The sequence below is a fragment of the Solea senegalensis genome, linkage group LG14, assembly GCF_019176455.1.
Source record: "Solea senegalensis isolate Sse05_10M linkage group LG14, IFAPA_SoseM_1, whole genome shotgun sequence".
In the NCBI taxonomy this organism is placed as follows: domain Eukaryota; kingdom Metazoa; phylum Chordata; class Actinopteri; order Pleuronectiformes; family Soleidae; genus Solea; species Solea senegalensis.
In genome coordinates, this window is record NC_058034.1 from 23,145,403 (window position 1) to 23,164,056 (window position 18,654).

The 18,654-nt window shown below is 45.3% G+C and overlaps 2 protein-coding genes across 3 annotated transcripts in view; one reads left to right on the plus strand and one right to left on the minus strand.

Annotated features, from left to right (window-relative positions):
- Positions 1-959: 959 nt before the first annotated feature.
- apc2 (APC regulator of WNT signaling pathway 2) overlaps positions 960-18,654 on the minus strand; it is a 21,233-nt gene continuing 3,538 nt past the window's right edge. For both annotated transcript variants that reach the window (XM_044044624.1, XM_044044625.1), the window contains exons 3-14: positions 18,411-18,501; positions 16,800-17,154; positions 16,591-16,699; positions 16,403-16,516; positions 15,499-15,573; positions 10,403-10,504; positions 9,627-10,020; positions 9,441-9,539; positions 9,214-9,353; positions 8,607-8,801; positions 8,246-8,460; positions 960-8,160 (exon numbers count right to left, since the gene is read on the minus strand). In XM_044044624.1, the coding sequence (XP_043900559.1) occupies positions 2,625-8,160; positions 8,246-8,460; positions 8,607-8,801; positions 9,214-9,353; positions 9,441-9,539; positions 9,627-10,020; positions 10,403-10,504; positions 15,499-15,573; positions 16,403-16,516; positions 16,591-16,699; positions 16,800-17,154; positions 18,411-18,501 (7,425 nt within the window). In that variant the 3' untranslated portion in view covers positions 960-2,624. The remainder of the gene's footprint in view (positions 8,161-8,245; positions 8,461-8,606; positions 8,802-9,213; positions 9,354-9,440; positions 9,540-9,626; positions 10,021-10,402; positions 10,505-15,498; positions 15,574-16,402; positions 16,517-16,590; positions 16,700-16,799; positions 17,155-18,410; positions 18,502-18,654) is intronic.
- LOC122781115 (E3 ubiquitin/ISG15 ligase TRIM25-like) lies at positions 12,066-15,320 on the plus strand. The gene is made up of 5 exons (XM_044044626.1): positions 12,066-12,138; positions 12,746-13,714; positions 14,227-14,380; positions 14,459-14,529; positions 14,699-15,320. Exons 2-5 carry the CDS (start codon positions 12,817-12,819, stop codon positions 15,256-15,258), a joined length of 1,683 nt encoding a protein of 560 aa, XP_043900561.1. The 5' UTR covers positions 12,066-12,138; positions 12,746-12,816; the 3' UTR covers positions 15,259-15,320.

Consider the following 18,654-nt stretch of genomic DNA (forward strand, 5'->3'; position numbering starts at 1 on the left):
ACACGTGAAGAGGTCATGGAGAGGTCAACTCGGCTGTGTAATGAAACGCGTTACTCTTTATTGGATGAAACATAAATGATGACAAACCTCTGTTGCTCCGCCTCTTTCACACAGAACCACGCGTGGCCTCGTTCACATATTTGACAATTATGAAGCAACACTTTGTAGAAGTGGCAGATTTTTAAATGGAGATTGGTGAGACCACGTTCCTGTGATACATTAAAGAACATATACTGTACGTGTTCTTCAGAGGCTTTCCTCTCTCTCACTTCAGCGCTCCCTTTACAGCGACGTCTGGTAAACAAAACATTCCCAGAAATCTCTGCACATTATGACAAAAACCTTTGAGCAATGGTTGACCTTGATGTCGGGTGTGAACGAGGCCACTGATGAGGGAGGTGGACAAACCTCACGCTGCTAAAATCCCCCTTCAACGCAGTCACACAGTTTCATCACTCACTGAAGGGATAGTTCAGGTTTTTAGAAATGTGGCTGTAGGAAGTGACACACAGCTGATAAAATCTACATCAGTTTAAGTCTCTGATATCCATGTCACATGTTCATGTCTTTATCTCACTGTCAGACAGACTTTTCCAACAGGAAACTGAAGTTTGTAAACTACTCACTCTCCCACACCAAAGTCCATAGAGAAAATCAATGATTTTAACATCACACAGGAGCTGTTGATCTTCTGCTGCCTCCATCACTATGTTCAAATATCTTATTTTATCACTTCAGTGTTTGAAATCCTTTGTTCAGATTGACTTGACAGAGTGACACAATGTGACCACACAAGGCAGCAGAGGACCAGCAGCTCCTGTGTCCCCGCCAGCTAAAATCACTGATTTTCTCTATGGACTTTAGTGTGGGAGAGTGATTCGTTTACAAACTTCAGTTGTAAAGATCTAACATGAATACATATCTCATACAACCCCATTTAAAAAATCACAAACTATCTCTTTAAATGTTGGTCCTGTCTTTAATCTCAGAGCAACCGAGCGAGCAGGAGGAGTGAGATAGTACAAGAGAATATTCATCTTCTTAATATTTGACTTCTCGTCCTATCGCTACTTTTACAGCAACACAGTAAAGCAGATATTAACACGATTATAAAAACCTCTCGAGGCCACACCTGCCAACCGTCATCCAATCACAAGATCCTCTCATATCCTTACAGGAAGTACCCAAACAGCTGTAGGAGCCTGAATAAAGTAGCAAACACAAACATGTGCTCATTGAATCTGCTTTGTTGGTATGTTGACAGGTTATTATAGGTCACAATAATACAGACGGTTAATGCTCATCATGTGTCTCACTGTCATCATGTGTCCACCACCACGTTAGCAGTCTGTGAATATATTAGCATGCTGTCACGTCGGGAGAACAACGCACAACTGTTGTGGAAGCTTTGAAAGGGTTTGTAATAAGTGACTGGTATTTACAACACTGATGAAAACACAGAAGACAGGACAGCGCGGGTGCTGCTCGCTCACAAAACACACAGTTAGCATCAATGTGTCCCAAAGTCTTTCCATACATCATTCCCTCACATTAATAACCTTTGAAATGGGAGCGTGGCTGACGCCTGGTGTGGCCGACTTTGTAGCAAGAGTTGCTAATGTTGCTAAAGTGATGGTAACGTGGTGTTTGGTGAAACTATGTCCGACAAAAACGCAAGTCTAGTCGGATTCCATGCCGTTGTTCGTTGTTGTTGCACTGGTATGATGTTGTGCTACGTGGCCATCAGGCACAGCCCACACCCACAGGACTGTACCATTCCAAACTGTACCGTACCATGATGGAAACACAGCATTACACATATCATTGTAATTTGATTGGCCAACACTAATGGCACCTTGTGGAAAGTTGATAATTTCTTAACTTCTGCTGCACGACTGCACTTTCAACCATGTCCGGCGCAAACAAAGCTGTGTGGAATCGAGGTGTAAAATCCTGGAGTTTATCCACAAAAACCTCAGTCTAAATAATGTTTTTAAAAGACGGACAATTTAAATAAACAAATGCTATTAATATGAGGGAGTGTTTCATTATGTAACAGCAATGATTGACAGTTGAATGGTTTGAGCTTTGATGAACTTATGTAAAAAATACTTTACATGTCAGTGCGTTTGTGTCTTTCATGAAAAGTCCGTCGAACACAGTCTGCACCTTCTTTCAGGTGAAAGTCCAGCTGAGTATTTGCATAATATCGTTAGATTGTGTCCAGGAGACCGACAGTGATTCATGTGCTGAGATCCACTTCATTGTCTTTTGCTGAATATTTCTACATTTCTACCAGGCAATAATTATTCTACAAATACAAAACAAGTACAAAAAGATGCACTTCCTCATCTGGCCACATGTTTTCCTGAAGTGCATCTCTAAAAGTTAATGTCGGTCCGTTCATATCAGACCTGTTTCAATGCATACATCCAACCCTGTAGGAGGCGTAGATGGAAGCTGTTCAGACAGAAAAACATGAATATGTGATCAATGGAGAAACTTAAAGGTCAATATCCGAGGTATAGTGTCAGCACACTCCTTGTCTGTCCACCTGAGGGTTTGAGAGTTTCATTCAGGGACATGGTAGAGACACAGTAGAGTCCAGTAATCCACCAAATGTCCTACGACTCTCTTTTCTCTCCTGACTTCTCACTGACCGTGGCAGCTTGGATCTGTGAGTCCTGCAGGCAGCATGTCATGCGGCTGGGGGTGTAGTTGAATGGTGTGACTCGTGCAGCCTTGCTAGGGGATCCTTGTCGGAAATGGACAGCTCCGCCCACGTGACCATCTGCTGTTCCTGTAGAAATGGTACTATGGCTCCTCAGAGAACCGTCTGACTCACCACCCAGGAGGTTACTCCCTGAGGAGGCACGGATCTTCTTGAAATGGCTGAGTTGTGCCACTTCTTCGGACGTAACCGGAGCCGCTTCGACGGATGGAGAGGTGCTCGAGTTGGTTTTGTTATTCGTAAAATCCTCCGTCTGGACTGTTGCATCACTTGTCTTGCGAGATGCAAGAAGAATGGTAGGCAGTTTACCTGCAAGAACTGGTGGCATTGGCTTTTCCCCATCAGGAGAAGGCACCAGAGGTAAAGCATTGGCTGGCAGAGTAGTCTTCAAGATCTGAGGTACATCCTCATCCCGGATTCTCCTCCAGGTGGACGAGGATCTCTGTCCTTTCTTCTTTGTGTCATCCTCACTCTTTGCCCTTCCACTCGAATCAGATGATGAAGAGCGGATGGAAGACCGGCTGGTCACTCGGCTCAGTATGTTTATGCTCGGTGACGAGGCATGACGTTTAAAGGTGTCTTTGTCTTGTTGCTGCCTGGTGCTGGACAGTCTGCTGGACCCATTTCGCTGAGCCACCCTGCAGGGGCTTTCAGAACTTGTTCTCCTGGCTTGGCGTCTTGCAGATAAATTCCTTTCACTAGAGGTTGCTCTGGAGAGGGCTGTACTCTGCTTCTGAAGGCCAGAGTTCATCCTACGGACCTGCTGTGGTGGTTCTGCACCTTTTACTTGAACCCTTCTTTGAGCTTGAACAGCTGCTTTAAGTTCCTGACAGCGTGAAGAGCAAAGGAAGACAGCTGACGCTCCAGGAACTGCTCTGCGGGGTGATCCATTTTGAGAGCTTGACATGCTGTGGACAGATCCATCACGTCTCAGTGCAGTCTTTGATTCCTTAATGAAAGTCAGCTGTCTTAAAAATCCACTTCGATCAGTCTCACCACCATTTGAGTGGACAGAGGTCATCCTGACAAGGTCATACCGGTTAGGGGGTAGAACCCTTTTCCCATTGACCTGATTGGTTTGTATATCGGTTGTTTGGTTAGTGACCAGCGGTGACAAAGGTCTAGGTTGTCTTCCAGAATTTTGCATAAAAGGGATTCGAACAGGTGACTTTTGAGTTTTAGGTGGTGGGGACTTTTCATTTTGATTCACAACAGGGGACCTTCCCTTTCTTTCAGGGGGACTCCTTGCTGGTGGACTGCTAACTGGCGTGGTATTCTTTTTCTGAATGGATTTGTTTGTCTGAATTGGTGATGTTATCTTCTTCTGACTCTGTTTGGATGGTGTAGAGCTTTGTGACGATCCAGAGGATGAACTTTTTGGTATCCTTGGAGGTGGAGTAGAGCTCCTCTTTGGCAAAGACAGTTCTGTGTCCTGGGGGCGGCCTAATCTGTGGAGGCTCTTTGATCTGTGCTGAGCAAGATCTGGGTTCTTTGGAGCATCTGTCTTGGTTGGCACTTTTCTGGGAGGAGGTCTCTGTGATGGAGCAGTCTCTTTTTTCGGAGTATAGATCACTGTTCTGCCTCTGAAAACCACTGGTAAGTTTGGAACTGGTTTGCGCTGTGCGAAATCTAAAGGTTTGTTTGCCTTTTTGTCTTTAGCAAACTTCCTTTCTTTGGGTGTAAAGCTGGACGTTGACATGAATGACAGAACTGACTCAGTCTCTTCAGAGGATGGTTCTTGAGACCTGGAAGCCTGCAGCCCAGTGACAACACAGTTAGCACCTTCCTGTATGGCTCGCCATTCAACACTGTTGAGGTCGGAATCGTCATCCCATGCCATATCGTCACTGTCCATTTCTTCATCCATGTTCCAACTATCAGAGACCTTTTGCTTTTGTTTTTGAGAGTTTTCGGCCTTCTTCCTCCTGGCAGCGAGCCTCCTCCTCTGCTTGGGCATGGCAGATGTTATGCACTTCTGAAGAAGGTCGTCTTCTGAATCCATGCTCACAGAACTTGGTGAGCTTTGCTCCTCATATTGGCTGTGAATGGTCATAGACTTTGATTGTTGTGCCATACTTAGAGATTTGTTGTGTCTGTTTTTGTACCATATTTGCTGAGCTTTTGATTTGTGTTCGTCAAACTCAGCGTCACTCAGTGAACTCAGAGAAGAGCTGAGTGAGTAACATGTTGGAGATTCATCCTTTATCAGATTCTGTTTTAATCTTTGAAAACCCCTGGGTTTTGCTTGAGGATTATCAATCCTGCCAATGTTCGTCATGCTCCGTGAGAAAGTGTTTCGACTTGTTTCCCTGAACTGTTTTCTACTTGTTCGCTTCATTGTTTCATCAAATTCATTTTCATCAGTATAGAAGCTGTTACTGTCTTCTGAAGAACGTGTCATTTGTCGGAAGATTGTCTTTCCTTTCTGTGATCCAGTATTAACGTCTGTGTTTTGCTTTATGATGGGCAGTTCCATTTTTCTGTGACTGCTTTGACCTGACCTCTTCTTCTGTTGGTTCGGAGACTGATCACGATTTCTTTGGCTTGCCACTCTGTCAGCAACTTCTTTGCTCTGCATCAACACCCTCTGAGTGGGTATGACGTGTTTGGTTGTTCGATTCATTTGTATCTCAGGTGGCTGATTAGTCCTGTTGGGTTTGTGGAAGTGTGAGAATATCCGCAAGTCTTCAATCCTCTTTGCCTCGTCATCAAGCACTTCCTGTCTGTTCATACCTTTAGCTGTACAGTCTTTAGCCCCCCTCTCTTTTACTGGATACTGGAGTGTTTCATCACTTAGCGATGTTGTGCTGGAGAAGTTAACAGGGGTATGTTCTGCAGAATCAGTGAGGGATGAATCATCAAACCTCAAGTCCTTTTGTGGGATGACAATTCGCCTTCCAGGACACATTTGTGTTTTGCCATTCGGGAGCATCATGTACACAGGAAGATGAATTTGTTTTCGGATATGGGAATTGAGAATATGCGAAGGGATTGTGGTCATTAGGGAAGATCTCACTTTTCTGAACCTGGAGGGCATTGCCGAGTTGATGCATTCCTTTAAGATTTCTATGTCATCGTCTGAATTGCCTTCACTATATCTCTCTGCGTGGTCGAGCCCTTGCTCATCCTCATCAGGGAAGGGAAGGTCTTTGTCATTTTGCTGGAGGAGGGGAGTTAATTTCAGCTCTACGTCTTTCTGTATATAGTGTTCATGGAGAGGCAGAGCACTTAGGCTTGAAGCACAAGAGAAGTTCTCAGTGGGCTTTTCCACAGTGAAGTAGATCATTGTGTCAAGGTCAGGAGGAAGGTTAAACCTCTCCTTGTCCGTGATCTCCATGAACTTCCGCAGGCTACTTTCCCACTGGCCTGTTATTCCTGAGGCCTGTGTCTCTGGTCCGTTTGACTCAACACAACATGGAGTTTTACTTCGGCTGGGAGGCATTGTTTGTCCAGGGCTGTCGGGTAGATCACTGGGACTTATAGTCCCATCGATCATCTCACTGCATGGGTCACTTTGGATTGAACTGGCAATAGAGGGAGACTCAAAACTGCCCAGGGAACTGACCGAGCTACAGCGACTCATTACCAGTGGTGTTTCATGTATGTAATTGTCAGATGAACTGGATGGAGATCTGTCTTCAAGCACAGCAGGTGAAGCCCCTCTGAGGAAAACCTTTTCCCTTTTGGCAGGACAGGGAATTTCAATGGGATCTGTCTCCTTGCTTGGGAAGGTTTTGGAGTCTGTCATCAGCAGTTGGCTGTCGCTCAGATCCTCCAGCGTTTCATCCTCGTCATCTCTCTTCATCACTTCTCCATCCTCCACTTCAATTATTTCCAAAGAGGAGTCACTCTCCAGTTCATTTTCACTTTGTCCGTCCAGGGCTCCGTCCCCAGAAGACAGGGAAGACAAGGAACTGCAGCGAGAGAAGCAGATTGGCGTGTTCTCCACTGAGTATTTTTGAACTGTCTCCATCGTCCCGATGGTTGGACTTCTAGTGGCCGCCATTGGTGAAAATTTTGTGATGCTCCCCCCAGTTATCACAGTAGGAACCCATGCTTGTCTCCTCATTGCCTGGGCAGCCTGGACATTAATTGCCGTCTTTGCCACACCAAATTTGGCCACACTTTGAATGAGTGGAACCTGTTGATAAGATGGCGACAGTTTAATGGATGTCATGCTGACATCAGAGGAGACCTTAGTGGACACACTCACAGGTGTTTGCACGGGTTGATCCTGGTTCTTTTCTGCATCCATGTTGCTGAGCTCAAGAGCTTTTACATCTTTGTTGTCCACAGAATCCCTCTCTGGAATATCTTGCTGGCTTGTCTCATTGAGGACACCAGGTCCTACATTAAGGTATTGTTGATGAGCCACCTTGAGATCGAGCTGGTTCGGTCTTTGCTGTGGTACAATTAGGGGTCTTGGAGCAGGTCGTATTTGGTCTTTGCTGCCACAATAGCCGTCACTGGTGCTGCCACTGTTCAGACTGTCCGTTGAGACACTTGTGTGGGCGGTTTTGAGGCGCAACAGTGCGTGGGCTCGAGTGAGACGTTCTCTGTGAGCCAGACTGCTGGTATCAGAGAGGTGACAGGGGGAGCATGATTGTGCTCGGGCTTCATTGAGTTCATCAAGACCATAAGGCCAGTCCGCCAGGTGATCCTCCGAGCTGAAGCTCAGACTGTCCTCTGAGGACGTGTGCATGGTGATGTCCTCCACTAACCTGTCAATCTTGGCAACTGTGTTGGTAATCTTTTTTGCCAGCTTCTCTGCAGCAGCAGATACCACATCATCAGAGGGCGCATGTCTCTTCTCGATCATCTGATGGTGGTCTACATCTCTTTCAGGTTCACTGTCTCTCTTACGAGGCTGGTTTTGTAAGAAGTTTGAGTTGGTGAGGAACATGGACAGCATGGAGAAGCTGCCAGTGTCCAAGCTACTGGAGACGTTTGGAGCCTCATCATCATCAAAACAACCAGAATCAGATGCATAGTCCTTCACCAGACTTTCAATGTGCCGAAGTGGCTTATTGAGGGTTAGATGCTTGGGGCTCTGTCTCTCAAGGGTGTCAAAGGTCTCTGCCAGGTGTTTTGCATCCAGCTCTGCCTCCAAAGCCTTCTGTTTCCTCATGTAGAGTGAGGGCATGCATGAGCCGGGGGACACTACTGCAGCATCCTTATATTTCAGTGGTCGGTTGGTGAGGAGGTTCCTCAGAGCTGCAGCACTGCCCATGGCTATCATCTTGTGCTTAGAGTGGATGAGGTTGCGCAGCATGCTAACTGCTCCGAGGTCCCACAGCAACTCCTGGTCTTTTGGACTACGGGCTGAAAGGTTCCAGAGTGTCCCGCAGGCGTTGCTGACGATGGTCAGGCTGTGGGAGCGCAGGTGCTGCAGCAGAGTCTGGAGGCAGTTGTGGTCCCTGAGGATTTGCCTGTGAAGAAAGAAATCAGTAGAAAATGTTAATTTTTATGTCAAAAACTGTCAAACTGAAAATGATCAAACAAGGTAATAAAGACCTGTAGTCTTCTCGAGCAGCGATCAGACTCGAAACGTTTCGGAGAATTCCACCTCCGCTCTCGATGATGGCCAGCGAGTTGGTCTGACATCGGTACGTCAGTGTACTGACCAGGAAGCCCAGAGCGCCATCTACAGAGCAGATGGCCACCTTGTTGTCGATGCTGTGAGCCGACATGTTCCACAGAGCGCTCAGAAGACTCTTCAGGGTCGACTCCTGCAGAAACAGAACAGGGTTTGGATTCAGTCTTTGACATTTGTTCCAACAGTTCTGGTTTTTGTGTGAATGATTTAAGAAATGAATGCAAAAAAAATCTAAAACATTTTTGGTTGATTTTTTTGTGGTGGGTTTGTTCGGCTCACCTTGGTGGCCTGCAGCGCGCAGGTCATCAGCGCAGAAACACAGCCGATGTCTCGTAGAACTCTCTTGCTGCTGATGTCTGCTCTCCAGGACAGGTTCCTCAGGATGCTGGAGACCACTTGATGCAGCTCCTCACTGTCTGACGACAGCTGAGCCACCAGAGCCTGGAGACAGCTCTTCTTTGAGCACAGCGTCGCCTGCAGGATGACGAGCAGAAGACGGGCAGTTTGGTTTTTTAAACTTAATCAGAGAAACAAACATCACAAAGACTTGTGACACCGTAAACTCATATGAAGACATTTATCTTATCAGTAACGTCCAAAGGACTCATTTTGCATGTTGACCTTTTTTTTGCATGTTGACCTTTTGAAGTGAGGTTGAATGAGACACTAAATGAAGACTTCTGCTCCAATGACAAACTTCCTCCTTCTCTAATTTCTCACACATTTACCTCCTCAGGTTAATCAATAAAGTGCTGCGATGACTGTGATTACTGTTATGTGGCTATTGCTAAGCTAACCACTCCTGCACCATGACAGGTGAACAGGGTTTTCATAGTGAGACCTGTCAATCATCCCTCAGCACTAGCCACTCCCACTCTGTTCGTACCTTATTGACGACGTCTCCAAACGTGAGGTTGGTCATCGCCATCCCAGCGTATCGCCGCAGCGCCATGTTGATAGGGTCATTCTGCATGCCGTACATGTCCTGGTCCAAGTGAATCAGATCTGCCACCACCTGCAGGCCGCCTGGAGAATGACACCCACAGCATCACAAAGTGAAACTGGAATGTTTTTGCGGTGTTAAAGGATAAAGAGTCGGTGTTTTTCACCAACCTAATTCATTCATGGCGCGTCGGTACTCTTCTTCAAACGACAGCTTCATGATGGCGCACATGGCCTGGCAGATCTGTGGCTCCACAGGTTCAGGAATATCTGCTCAGGAGGAAACAGGAAGTGACCTTTAGCTGCTGAGTCTGCGATGGTTCCACCTGCTGCTGGTTTAGAAAGAACCGGTCTTACCACTGGTTCTGCTTCCTCCAGGTGAAGGTGTCCCGGTGTGGTTCTCAATCCAGTCCCAGCCACTGTCGCAGTAGGTTCGGATCTGCTCCAGCATGTGCAGGACCCTCATCTCCCGCCGGGCCTGGCCCTCATCCTGCTGGGAGTAGATGATGTTGTGGAGAGCGGCACTGGCTCTGGATTTAGCTTCTCGGCTGCAGGATGCTGTTGTCTCTCCAGGACCACCTCCGGGGCCGCCCGGAGCTTCGTGCAGGATCTGGACCAGCAGAGGAACGCAGCCAGACTTCCTCATGGTGATGCAGCTGTCCTGAGAGCTGGACAGCGCCAGCAGAGTCCGGGACATCTCCTCCTTGTCTCTGTTGGCGAGCATGGAGAGCAACCAGAAAACCATCTCCACCTGAGGAGGGAGGAACCGTCAGAGAACCGCTGCGTCTGTCTCCACCACACAGAGGCACTGTTGCACTCACATGGAGTTTATTCTATATATTACTGTGAGACTCACTTTAATATCCTTCAGACAACTTTAAAGGGGCAGTTAAGTGTGGCTGCTACAAAATAAGACATTTGAACTCAGTGATGGAGGCAGCAGTGTGTGTGTGTGATGTTAAAATCATTGGTTAAAATCTATGGACTTTGGTGAGGGAGAGTGAGTAGTTTACAAACTATCCCTTTAATTTGACATGTTTAAATCCCCAAAGGCTGATTTAAAGTTAAATTGTTCCTAATAAACTGGTCACTCAGTGTATTAGAGTTTTCTATGAGATGCAGGTGAATGTCACCTTGCTGCCGCCGTCTCCTGCAGCTTCTGTTCCTGCTGCGGCTGAAGACGATGACGTGTTGTTCTCCGGTTCTCCAGCAGGGGGCTTCTCAGCTCCAGACAGCTGAAGAGGAAGATCAGTGATTTTCAGGGTAAATGTTTGTTAGTTGGGTTTTACGTCCTTATTTATAAGTCATATATATGTAATATTCATGTCATATAAATGTTATTAATGTTCTGATTTAACCACTTTCATTTGTATATTAGGTGCTTTTGATAAATGGTGAAACCATGGATTAACTTGTTTTATGTAATATTTACTTGCATGTTTCAAACATATTTGCCTTTTTATTAAACCTCAAATGACTTAAACATCTTATTCTTTGTTATGATTTGCTTTTTAGTAGACCCCCCCCACACACACACATTCAGCTTCATTTAAATTCAGACTGAATCCTCAGAGTCGCGTATAAGCTTTCATCCTCCCATCACCATGGCAACACCCTGGGATATGTGTGTGTGTGTGGCTCTGATCCAAACCTCCATTAAAACACAACGAGCTGCGACATGAAGACAAAATGGCTGACATGCATCAGAGCTGAAGACGTGATTCACTGTGTGTGTGTGTGTGAGAGAGAAAATGATCATCAACAATCCATAAAAAATGTCTCAAACTGTTTGACTTTCATGTCAAACGTGTCCTCATGGTTCATGAAGACAGAGCCGAGACACTTCAGTCTGTGCTGCTTCTCCTTGTTCTCTCTGCAGCTCTGTTGCCTAGCAACAGCCAGTCAGAGAGCAGCTGGTAGAGACAGGCAGAGAAGCTGCAGAGAAGCCGCATAGCAACGAGCCACTTTTCTTTTCTGTGACCTGATGTTATATAAATACTCTCTCTTTCTGTCTCTCTCTATACATATACGTATGTATATGTAAATATACATATGTGTATATGTATGTATATTAGCCTAACTATATGTACTGTATATATACATATATGTGTGAGTATATGTATATATACATATGTATATATATGTATATTAGCCTAACTATATGTATGTAATGTATGTAAATGTTTAATTATAACATTAAAATAAAGACAAATAAAATATTTCCAAACATGATTTAACTTTGAATTCAAAATCAACTGATTTTGAATCAACCTTTTTTTTTAGGTCAATGGTCAAACTCAGTCAAAGGTGATGAATAATTCAAACTAGTTCATTATTGATGAAATAATTTCCTTCTTCACCTATCAGCTGATCTGAACCTGGATCTGGACCTGGACCTGATTTCATCTAAGCACTGACCAAAACTAAAAAGGTCCATGCGGAGGACAAGACAAACTAAAGTGCGAGGACACTGTCTCTCAGATCAGACGTCTTCTGGTTCTTCTGGTTCTGTATTTTTTTTTTTACTAACATGAAGTTGTCTTTCTGTTTTCACCACATTGTTACTGATAGATCAGATTTGTTAAAGGTCTTTAACATGACATGTCCCTGTCCTTTGTTTATAAACCAGTGCACGCAGTCAGCCAATCAGCGTCGAGAGAGAAACATGGAGACTAACAGGTCCAACCAGAAACATGTCGAGCTGAAAAAAACAGTCCACAGAGACAGAGAGACGAGGACAGAGGCAGAGAGACGAGGACAGAGACAGAGAGACGAGGACAGAGACAGAGACGAGAACAGAGAGACGAGGACAGAGACGAGAACAGAGAGACGAGGACAGAGACGCAGGATTTGAACTTTCACGTAAGATGTATGAGACATTTAAAAACTTTTCATGTTGTGACTCGTTATCAACACGTTTCTGTGTCAAAGACACTTTGTCTTTAACATTTCACAAAATGTTTTTCTTTTTTTAACTTCACGCTAACAACACTCACTAACAATAGCCACACTGTTAGCTTCATGTTAATAACACTAGCTAACAATATCCACACTGTTAGCTTCATGCTAACAAAACAAGTTAACAATAGCCACACTGTTAGTTTCATGCTAACAACACTCGCTAACAATAGCCACACTGTTAGATCCATGCTAACAACACTAGCTAACAATAGCCGCACTGTTAGCTTCATGCTAACAACACTAGCTAACAATATCCATGCTGTTAGCTTCATGCTAACAACACAAGCTAAAATATCCATACTGTTAGCTTCATGCTAACAACAGAGCTTAGCTTTGATGGTAGTTCCTGAACAGAAAAGTGATTAAAAAAACGGTTTCTAAGTAAAAACTCCTCCTGCTTCAGTAATAGCGTGCTAATGTGCTAATATTCTAATGTGCTCTCTTTTTTACTGATTTTTAAAAAACCTTTTAAAATATTTAACTTTTTGTCCCTGTGTTTAACGTTTGTCCCGTAGGAAATGAACGGAGAAGACAGATCGAGGTCAAGAGGTTTAGTGAAACTGATCCTCGTGACATCAAACTGTTTATGATCAGATCAAAGGAAGAAGAACATCAACAACAACTGAGACAGAAAATGAGTCTCACAGAGGACAATTCACAGGGCACTGAGAGACATGTTCAACAGGATGGCGATGAACACACAAAGATGACGGATGTCAATAAGATGGACGAGAATATGACGGACCAGAAAAACACGGACCAGAATAACACAGACCAGAATAACACAGACCAGAAAAACACAGACCAGAAAAACACGGACCAGAAAAATACGGACCAGAAAAGGACGTCCACCGCACTGACTCTTCTCAGAGAAGACCTGAGTCAGTTCAAAGCGGAAGTCCTCAAAGTGTTGAAGGACAAAGACACAAAGGTGGACAAAGACAGCCCCGATGCACTCAGTCTTCTGAGGGACGATCTGAGTCAGTTTAAAGAAGACATGAGCAGCATCTTTAACATCAGAGACGTGAAGTCCACTGATCCTACAACCAGTCAGGCAGCAGAAAGGACACTCAGACATCTGAGCCTCATCAAAGAGGACATCTCTAATGTCTTCAGGCTCAGTCCCCTCAAGGACAAAGGTGACCAGGGCCGTTCCATGAAGGAAGACTCCTCCAAAATAAAAGTCCCAGCAGCTGAGAGAATGGACGAAGCTTTTCTGAAGCTGTTCAGAAGAGAACAAAGACAACTGAGGACGGCAGAGGACAGTCAGGGAGGGACGGTGACGCCTTCAGAGATGAACCAGGAGAAAACAGACGAAGGTTTGAGTCAAAAGCTGTCGGAGAAGAATGCGAACAGCACCATGACAGACAGGACAAATGGACAGGAGGACAAAGATGACGGGGAGGAGTCTGAGAAGAAGGAGGAGTCTGGGGAGACCGCATCACCAAGTGACAGTGGGGAGACAATGTGTCCATCACAGGCAGGCACGTTCTTCAACACCATGTTTGTGATAAATGATAATTAAGGTTCTTTGAAATCAAAAAGTCCACAGAGAAAGTCAGTGATTTTAGCTGGCGGGGGCACAGGAGCTGCTGGTCCTCTGCTGCCTCATGTGGTCACTTTGTGTCACTGAGATAAGTCTAAATTAAATATTTTAAATGCAGAAGTGACAGAATAAGACATTTAAACTTAGCGATGGAGGCAGCAGTGGATCAACTTTCCTGTGTGTGTGATGTTAAAATCGCTGGTTTTCTTTGGTGTGGGAGAGTGAGTGGTTTACAAACTTCTGTTTACACAAGGAAAAGTCTATCTCACAGCGAGACAAAGACATATATATCAGAGACTAAAACTGATGGAGATTTTATTAGAGAAATATCTTGTCCAATCTCATCACACTCAGTTCAGCACCATGACTGCATTTTCTTCGGAAATCCTCTTTTTCTGGTTGTGTATGATTGTAAATCCAGATATAATGAAATATTCTGCTTCTCTGCAGTCGATCACAGACCCGACAGTAATGAAGACTCTGTGGCATCAGAAGAAAACGAGGAAGTGAAGATGGAAGACGAAGAAGAAGAAGAAGAAGAAGAATCTTCAGAGTCTCTTGAGTTCGAGAATTTGCTCTCTGAGCTGAGAATCATGAGCATGAGGTGAGACATAGGACAAAGCTGCATGTTCTGGTTTTCATGTGATAAACCCTGAGGTTCTGTTGGTTCCTGGTCTGACAGGAAGCAGCCGGGAGGGGGAGGAGGAGGAGGAGGAGGAGGAGGAGGAGGAGACCTGTGGTCTGTGAAAAACTGTAAGATGACATAGTTTTAGTGTCCATGCGTGTGACAGCTCTTTGTTAAACCTGAGCGCAAACTGAAAACACATGATGACTCAGCATTAATTGAAGATGTTAGATAATCCTGGAGTGAGTGATTTTAAAAACCTTTACTGATCAGCTGCTCTTGTTCCTTCACCACCAGTTGCCTGTTATTTGACCTTTGACCCCAACACTGCCAACGCAGAGCTTCACCTCAGTGACCTCAACAGGAAGGCGACTCGTTTGTGGGCAAGCAAGCGCTGCCTGGACCACCTGGACCGCTTTAAGAGCTGCCCTCAGGTCCTGTGCAGGGAGGGGCTGCTGGACCAGGTCTACTGGGAGGTGGAGTGGAGCGGCGGTGCCGACATCGGCGTCACATACAACAGTATCTCCAGAGATGGGGACACGGTGGACTGTCTGCTGGGACACAACAAGTTGTCCTGGAGTCTGGAGTGTTCAGAGGGAAGCTACACACCGAGCCACAACAACAAGAGGTTCAGGTCCACCACACCAGAACCCTTTAGCCACAGAGTCGGGGTCTTCTTAGACTGGTCTGCTGGATCTCTGTCCTTCTACTGTGTCTCCCGGGACGCCATGGTCCTCCTCCACTCCTTCACCTCCACCTTCACTGAGCCTCTGTACCCGGGTTTCTGGGTGTGGACCTACGACGGCTCAGTGTCGCTGTGTCAGGTGGAGTTAGACTGGGAAAGACTGCTGAAGTGACGACACCCAAGGACAGATTACTGAACCCGAGGGCTGAGGGGGTCCAAGGGTTCAAGGGTTCAGGGGTTCCAAGGGTTCAGGGGGCCCAAGGGTTCAGGGGGTCCAAGGGTTCAGGGGTCTTGAAGGAGTTGCTTAAACTTGGAGAATCTGTGAGATTCCTAGCTTGCGTGTGTGTGTGTGTGTGTGTGTGTGCGTATGTGTGTGGGTGTGTCTGTGCGTGTGTATGTGTGTGTGTGTCACCTGTAACTGACTCTCCTGACTCCCTTGGACCTCGTGCAGTTCCTTCTCCAGCTGCTCCAGACGAGCGACACGCATCTGACCCACACACACACACACACACACACACACAGAGTTTATCCGTACTTGTGCATACTTGTGCGTACTTGCGTACTCCCGTACTTGTGAAAACGTCATCAGCCTCAGTCAAAGTGCTGTTCCAATTCTCAAGTAAGCGAACAGCGAGGACAGTTCTCAAACCCGGAAGTGTTTTTTTACCAAGTATGAATCAGGGGTGACTTAAGCGTACTTGGGATGGCCATGTATCTCAGAATTTCGGTGTTCAAATGTTTTGACCTGACAGTTTGAAAGTTTGTATATAATTAATGTTTTATTTATTTTAACTTTGAATTTTAGATTTATATTAAAGTCGCATGGTCATTGTATCTGTATTTAAATATAATATGTAAATATTAGATATGTAGAGTAGTAGAATTTGTACACGTTATATACGTATATATGTATATATATACTACGCTACAATGCTGTAATATATCTATTTTCAACATGGTATTATTTGTATTGTATATTTTAATAGAAATAAATTAATAAATGAAGTTAAATATTTAAAATGTGAAAATAATAACAATATATATGCATTTATTAAAAGTATTTCATATGTTCATTCATCAACACTGTAGGTGGTAATGAGGCTGCAGCACTTGGCACAAGCCACCATTCAAACAGCAGAACAATACATACATACTTGCTTACTTGAGTATTGAGAAACAGCCACATACTTGTGTACTCCTGTACTTGTCAAGTATATACTCCCAGTGTACTTCTCAAGTATATACTTCTCAAGTATATACTTCCTTGAGTATTGAGAAATGGCCAGTAATATTGGTGCGTCTGGTGACTCTCTCACCTGTGTCCTCTGAACCATCTCGTCACTCGTCCCAAATCTTTCCTCCATCACAGAGCGGAGCTGCTGGGCCTCGAACTCCAGCTGCTGTCGGATCAGATCCATCTGCAGAGAGAACTGCACACAGGGTCAGAGGTCAGGGGTTACACACGTGTGTGTGCGTGTGTGTGTGTGTGTGTGTGTTTTCTCACTGTGTCGATCCGTGGCAGGTGTGTCAGTCTCTGTGACAGCGCCTCCAGCTGGCTGAAGTACCAACATCGCTCTCTCTCCTCACGGTCGATTTCCCCCAACAGCAGGTTCCTACACACACACACACACACACACACACACACACACGCTGTGAGTATTATGGGAAGTTCAGACAGATCAGCTGATTCGAGTCGATGATGGCTCCGCCTACCTCTCCTTGAACAGCTCCTCCAGGTGGTGGTCGCTCAGTCGACCGTCTGCGCCGCTGATCACAGCTGTTTTGGGCGGGGCTCCGTCCAGGAAGTGATGCGGCAGCATGAGGGTGGTGGCCTCGCCCACGGACGCGTCGCTCTGACGGGACGAGGATCTGAGTGGACTCCTGGCCCGGTTCACGGGCGCCACCGAGGACAAGGAGGAGCAGGAGGACAGAGGCAGAGCCAGGTGGTCTTCGAGCTCCGTCCCTACAACACTGCCGCTCCCCGCCCCTCCCAGAGTGCCCGGCAGCAGCCTCAGGTTGTGAGGCTGATGTTTGAGCTCGTAGTACTTGGTGAGGTCCATGTGGAGCTCTGAGGACCATGATCAATAGTCCACACATCAATAATCACATATCTATATAAATATCTATATATATAGATATATCTAACATCATGTTGTTTCTCTGAAGGTCGTGACATGACTTCTCTTCACTGGGATTTCATTTCATTTCATTTCATTTCATCTCATCTCTATAAACTCACATATTCTGTGCGTTCTCTGTAAACATATATATATATATATATATTTGGGCTCATTGGTCTTCCACCATTAGAGTGGAATCCAGTGAAATGAACCTGGAATCCGAAGTTCTCCCACACTTGGGATTAGAATGACAGGGGGCGTCTGAAAGCTCCGGTTTCCTGTTGTCGTTCGCCATGCAGGTCGCTCTCTGTTCGCGAGCCATCGATCCACACAGTCGCGCTCGCGGGGGCGGGGCATCCCATGTTACGGCTACTTACGCACTCCTGTGCGAGCCAAGCCGGAGTCTAACCGGTCCGGGCCGACTTCAAGGTGACTTTCCGCAACGCAAAACAAGCCTGTACATTCGCCATATTAACGCTATGTACACCACATTTACGGACCGCGGTCCAGCTCTGTAACCACCCGGAAGTGCCTGTACCGTGACGGTTCGCTACGAATATATATGTACTGTATATATGTATTTATACAGTGTATATATCGAATACACTGTATACAGTATATACATATACACTGTATATATACCTATATACAGTGTATATATCGAATACACTGTATACAGTATAATATACGTATATGCAGTGTATATAAATATATTTATATAGAGAGTTCAAGGGCGTGAAACCGTTGAGCGGTAAACGGGTGGGGTCCGCGCAGTCTGCCCGGGGGTTTCAACTCGGCGGGCCAGGGTTGGGCGGCTGGTGATACACTGTATATACATACTATATACAGTATATATATACCTCTACACAGTAACAAGTATAAAGAACTTATTTAATGTATTTTTAATGTCATTGACTCTTTCTAAGTTTACATGGTTAATCTTTATATTTCTCTTATGTTTTCATGAACATTAAATGAGTTAAGAACGTTGTACAAATGTGTGAAAACATAATCAGTGTTTTAAAAAACATTAACAGACAATAATCCCTCAGATTTAATTCTCACAAACACAAACTCCTTTTCTTTTTGTCATTTTCTGACAATGTTGGACCACAAGTGTCCCTGTGTCAGCCAATCACGTTAGAGATCCGCCCAGAGGACACATCCAACCCACCTGAGGTGGGAGGAGTTTAAACCCACTCACCTGTCAGCTGGTGCAGAACATCGCTCCGCCCTGATGATGCCAGAGTTCCCGCCTCCTGCTCCAGTTTACTCTGCAGCTGCTTCAGCACCTCCTGCAGGAGAAGGAGGAGATGACAACAAAAATGTGAACATGAACGTTAGATTTAAAGATTTAAAGTGTGACCTCATTCAAACGCAGATGAAGATAAAGAATCAGGTCAAATCACATGATCACAGAATCAAACTGTTCGTCTCTGAGTCTGAGC

Excerpts from the sequence above, each read along its gene's own strand:
- LOC122781115 (XM_044044626.1), top strand. The coding sequence starts at position 12,817 with ATGATCAGATCAAAGGAAGAAGAACATCAACAACAACTGAGACAGAAA. Across the intron at positions 14,381-14,458 it reads CTGAGAATCATGAGCATGAG|GAAGCAGCCGGGAGGGGGAG; the intron begins GTGAGACATAGG and ends CTGGTCTGACAG. Across the intron at positions 14,530-14,698 it reads CCTGTGGTCTGTGAAAAACT|TTGCCTGTTATTTGACCTTT; the intron begins GTAAGATGACAT and ends CTTCACCACCAG.